Source organism: Coturnix japonica, unplaced genomic scaffold (assembly GCF_001577835.2).
Source record: "Coturnix japonica isolate 7356 unplaced genomic scaffold, Coturnix japonica 2.1 chrUnrandom515, whole genome shotgun sequence".
Lineage (NCBI taxonomy): Eukaryota > Metazoa > Chordata > Aves > Galliformes > Phasianidae > Coturnix > Coturnix japonica.
In genome coordinates this window covers 14,070-19,516 of record NW_015439902.1, presented here as the reverse complement: position 1 = coordinate 19,516, position 5,447 = coordinate 14,070, and the positions used below count along the sequence as shown (strand labels likewise).

The following is a 5,447-nucleotide window of genomic DNA, read 5'->3' as shown; positions in this document are numbered from 1 at the left end:
TGGGGGGGACTGGGAGGGGATATGGGGGTACTGGGATGGACTGGGAGGGGACTGGGGGGGAATGGGAGGGAACTGGGACCAACTGGGATGGACTGGGAGGGACTGGGGGGCAACTGGGAGGGACTGGTAGTGAAAGGGGGCACTGAGAGTGAATGGGGGGGAATGGGAGGAACTGGGAGGGAACTGGGTTACTGGTTGTTACTGGTTGTTACTGGTCCTTACTGGTTGTTACTGGTGGTTACTGGTGGTTACTGGTGGTTATTGGTCCATACTGGTTGTTACTGGTCCTTACTGGTGGTTACTGGTTGTTACTGGTTGTTACTGGCCCTTACTGGCTCTTACTGGCCCTTACTGGTTGTTACTGGTCCTTACTGGTGGTTACTGGTCCTTACTGGCTCTTACTGGTCCTTACTGGTTGTTACTGATCCTTACTGGTTGTTACTGGTCTTTACTGGGTGTAACTGGTCCGTACTGGTTGTTACTGGTCCATACTGGTCCATACTGGTTGTTACTGGTTCCTACTGGTCCTTATTGGTCCATACTGGTTCTTACTGTTCCATACTGGTTGTTACTGGTCCTTACTGGTGGCTAGTGGTCCATACTGGTTGTTACAGGTCCGTACTGGTTCTTATTGGTCCATACTGGTTGTTACTAGTCCTTACTGGTCCATACTGGTCCATACTGGTTGTTACTGGTCCATACTGGTTTTTACTGGTCTCTCCCCGCAGTTCCCCCCAACCAACCAGAGCTGGAGCTGCCCGAGGGGGCGGAGCTTCCGTGGCGGGAGGGGGCGGAGCTCGAGGTGAAATGCCGAGTGGGCGGGGCCAGACCGGCGGCCAATCTGAAGCTGGAGTTGGGTAAGTGGGCGGGGCTTAATGGGGTGAACGGCCAATCAGCGGGCGGTGCTGGGTGAGGAAGCGGGACAAAGGGCGGGGCCTCAGGGTGGGGTGGCCAATCAGGAGCTGTTTTAAATTAGGGGGCGTGGCCTATGGGGGCGAGGCCTGTGGGGGGGGGGTAGGGACGGGGCCTGGCTGTGAGCAGCCAATCAACAGCAGGTGTTGGGTAAGGAGGCGGGGCTAAGGGCAGCCAATCAGGCTGGAGTTGCATAGGGGCGGGGCCTGTGTGGGAGCAGCCAATCACCATGCGGGGTTGGCTGGGGAGGCGGGGCTAGGAGCTGTCAATCTGGGGGTGGTGTTGAGTGGGGGCGGGGCTAAGGGCAGCCAATCACCATGTGGGGCTGGCTGGGGGTGCGGGACTACGAGCTTGTCAATCTGGGGTTAGGGTGTTATGTGTGGGGCGGGCTAAGCGGCCAGCCAATCAGGGGCTGGAGTTGCATAGGGGCGCTGGCCTGCTGTGGGAGCAGCCAATCACCATGCGGGGTTGGCTGGGGAGGCGGGGCTAGGAGCTGTCAATCTGGGGGTGGTGTTGAGTGGGGGCGGGGCTAAAGGCAGCCAATCACCATGCGGGGTTGGCTGGGGAGGCGGGGCTAGGAGCTGTCAATCTGGGGGTGGTGTTGGAGGAGGGGGCGGGGCTTGGCTGTGAGCAGCCAATCAGCAGCTGATTCTGGTTGAGGGGGCGGGGCTAAAGTTTTGGGGTGAATTGAGGGGATTTTGGGTGCAGGGGGGGAAGTGCTGCCCCACGGCTCCGCTCACGTCACTGAGGATGGAACTGACCCCAGGCTGAGCATCACACACATCAGCGCACGGTGAGAACCAGTACAGACCAGTACAGACCAGTACAGACCAGTACAGACCAGTACAAACCAGGACAGACCAGTACAAACCAGGACAGACCAGTACAGACCAGTACAGACCAATATAGACCAGCACAAACCAGTACAAACCAGTACAGACCAGTACAGACCAGTACAGACCAGTACAAACCAGTACTGAGCAGTATAGACCAGTACAGACCAGTACAGACCAGTATAGATAAGTGCAGTCCCTCTCAGTCCCTCCCAGTTGATCCCAGTCTCTCCCATTTCATCCCAGTTTATCCCAGTCCCTCCCAGTCCCTCGCAGTTGATCCCAGTTGATCCCAGTCCCACCCATTTGATCCCAGTTAGTCCCAGTTGATCCCAGACCCTCCCATTTGATCCCAGTTAGTCCCAGTTGATCCCAGACCCTCCCATTTGATCCCAGTTAGTCCCAGTTTATCCCAGTCCCTCTCAATCACACCCAGTTGATCCCAGTAACTCCCTGCCCCTCCCAGTTGATCCCAGACCATCCCAGTTGATCCCAGTCTCTCCCAGTTGATCCCAGTCCCAGACAGTTGGTCCCAGTTGATCCCACTCCCTCCCAGTTGATCCCAGTCCCTCCCAGTACCTCCCACTACCTTCCAGTTGATCCCAGTTGATCTCAGTTGATCCCAGTCCCACCCAGTTGATCCCGGTCTCTCCCAGTTGATCCCAGACCCTCCCACTTGATCCCAGTTAGTCCCAGTTGATCCCAGTCCCTCCCAGTCTCTCCTAGTTGGTCCCAGTTGATCCCAGTACCAACCAGTTGGTCCCAGTTGGTCTCAGTTGATCCCAGTTGATCCTTGTCCCAGCCAGTTGGTCCCAGTTGGTCCCAGTCCCTCCCAGTTGATCCCAGTTGGTCCCAGTCCCTCCCAGTTGGTCCCAGTTGATCCCAGTCCCTCCCAGTTGACCCCAGTCGATCCCAGTTGATCCCAGTCTCTCCCAGTCCCTCCCAGTCCCTCGCAGTTGATCCCAGTTAATCCCAGTCCCACCCAGTTGATCCCAGTTAGTCCCAGTTGATCCCAGACCCTCCCATTTGATCCCAGTTAGTCCCAGTTGATCCCAGTCCCTCTCAATCACACCCAGTTGATCCCAGTAACTCCCTGCCCCTTGGAGTTGATCCCAGACCATCCCAGTCCATCCCAGTTGACCCCAGTCCCTCCCAGTCTCTCCTAGTTGGTCCCAGTTGATCCCAGTTTATCATAGTCCCAGCCAGTTGATCCCAGTTTCCCAGTCCCTTCCACTTGACCCCAGTCTCTCCCAGTTGACCCCAGTCTCCCAGTCTCTCCCAGTCCCTCCCAGTTGATCCCAGTTGATCCCAGTTCCAACCAGTTGGTCCCAGTCCCTCCCAGTTGATCCCAGTTCCAACCAGTTGGTCCCAGTCCCTCCCAGTTGATCCCAGTCCCTCCCACTTGACCCCAGTCTCTCCCAGTTGACCCCAGTCTCTCCCAGTCTATCCCAGTCCCTCCCAGTCCCTCCCAGTTGATCCCAGTCCCAACCAGTTGGTCCCAGTCCCTCCCACTTGACCCCAGTCTCTCCCAGTTGACCCCAGTCTCTCCCAGTCTCTCCCAGTCTGTCCCAGTTGATCCCAGTTGGTCCCAGTCCCTCCCAGTTGATCCCAGTCCTTCCCACTTGACCCCAGTCTCTCCCAGTTGACCCCAGTCCCTCCCAGTCCCTCCCAGTTGATCCCAGTTGATCCCAGTTGGTCCCAGTCCCTCCCAGTTGGTCCCAGTCCCTCCCAGTCCCTCCCAGTTGACCCCAGTCTCTCCCAGTCTCTCCCAGTCCATCCCAGTTGCTCCCAGTCCATCCCAGTTGCTCCCAGTGGCTCCCAGTTGATCCCAGTTCCCCGTTGCAGTGTGTCCCCCCGCCGTGGTTCCCATGGACAGACCCTGTTGTGTTCGGCCACCAACGAGGCGGGGGGGGACCCCAAGGAGACCAGGATGACGGTCAGCGTGCTCTGTGAGTGCCCCAGTTCAAACCAGTACATCCCAGTTCATCCCAGTCCCTCCCAGTCCATCCCAGTCCATCCCAGTCCCTCCCAGTTCATCCCAGTCCATCCCAGTTCATCCCAGTTCCTCCCAGCCATCCCAGTCCATCCCAGTCCATCCCAGTCCCTCCCAGTTCATCCCAGTCCATCCCAGTACATCCCAGTACATCCCAGTTCAACCCAGTCCCTCCCAGTCCCTCCCAGTCTCTCCCAGTCCATCCCAGTCCCTCCCAGTTCATCCAAGTCCCCCCCAGTCCGTCCCAGTCCCTCACAGTACATCCCAGTCCATCCCAGTTTATCCCAGTCCATCCCAGTTCAACCCAGTCCCTCCCAGTCCCTCCCAGTTCATCCCAGTCCCTCCCAGTCCCTCCCAGTTCCTCCATATCCATCCCAGTGCATCCCAGTCCCTCCCAGTTCAACCCAATTTCTCCCAGTCCCTCCCAGTCCATCCCAGTTCATCCCAGTTCCTCCCAGTCCATCCCAATCCATCCCAGTTATTCCCAGTCCCTCCCAGTTCCTCCCAGTCCATCCCAATCCCTCCCAGTCCATCCCAGTCCACCCCAATCCATCCCAGTTTATCCTAGCTCAACCCAGTCCATCCCAGTCCATCCCAGTCCATCCCAGTTCCATCCCAGTTCAACCCAGTCCATCCCAGTCCCTCCCAGTTCAACCCAGTTCATCCCAGTCTCTCCCAGGTTAACCAGTTCATCCCAGTTCCCCTGACCCTCCCAGTTCAACCCAGTCCATCCCGGTCCCTCCCAGTTCCTCCCAGTCCCTCCCAGTCCATCCCAATCCATCCCAGTCCCTCCCAGTTCCTCCCAGTCCCTCCCAGTCCATCCCAATCCATCCCAGTTATTCCCAGTCCCTCCCAGTCCCTCCCAGTTCCTCCCAGTCCCTCCCAGTTCCTCCCAGTCCATCCCAGTCCATCCCAGTCCCTCCCATTTCCTCCCAGTCCCTCCCAGTTCCTCCCAGTCCATCCCAGTTCCTCCCAGTCCCTCCCAGTTCCTCCCAGTCCATCCCAGTCCATCCCAATCCATCCCAGTTTATCCTAGTTCAAACCAGTCCATCCCAGTCTATCCCAGTCCATCCCAATTCCTCCCAGTTCACCCCAATCCATCCCAGTCCCTCCCAGTTCCTCCCATTCCATCCCAGACCATCCCAGTCCATCCTAATCCATCCCAGTTTATCCTAGTTCAACCCAGTCCATCCCAGTCCATCCCAGTTCCATCCCAGTTCAACCCAGTCCATCCCAGTCCCTCCCAGTTCGTCACAGTTCCTCCCAGTTCATTCCAGTTTATCCCAGTCCATCCCAGTTCCTCCCTGTCCCTCCCAGTCCATCCCAGTCCATCCCAGTTCCTCCCAGTCCATCCCAGTCCATCCCAGTCCATCCCAGTTCCTCCCAGTCCATCCCAGTCCAACCCAGTCCCTCCCAATCCCCCCCACTCCCCCCCACTCCCCCCAGTTCCCTCCCAGTCTCTCCCAGATTAACCAGTTACTCCCAGTTCCCCCGGACCCTCCCACCATTGAGGGTCTGGACTCTCCCCGCGTGCGGTTGGGGGACACACTGCGACTGCTCTGCACGGCCAGGGGGGGGAACCCGGCCCCCAGTCTGCACTGGGAGAAGGTACTGGGATAAACTGGGAGGGACTGGGATGGACCGAGAGGGACTGGGATGGATTGGGGTGGACTGGGATGGACTGGGAGGAACTGGGATGGACTGGGATG

General features: G+C 58.2%; 1 protein-coding gene across 1 annotated transcript in view; it reads left to right on the top strand.

Annotated features, from left to right (window-relative positions):
• Window positions 1–5,387, top strand: part of LOC107307226 (nephrin-like) — a 16,461-nt gene extending 11,074 nt beyond the window's left edge. The window contains exons 3-6 of the mRNA XM_032441725.1: window positions 729–857; window positions 1,621–1,705; window positions 3,591–3,694; window positions 5,225–5,387. Coding sequence (XP_032297616.1) covers window positions 729–857; window positions 1,621–1,705; window positions 3,591–3,694; window positions 5,225–5,358 — 452 coding nt within the window. The 3' untranslated portion in view covers window positions 5,359–5,387. The remainder of the gene's footprint in view (window positions 1–728; window positions 858–1,620; window positions 1,706–3,590; window positions 3,695–5,224) is intronic.
• Window positions 5,388–5,447: the final 60 nt, after the last annotated feature.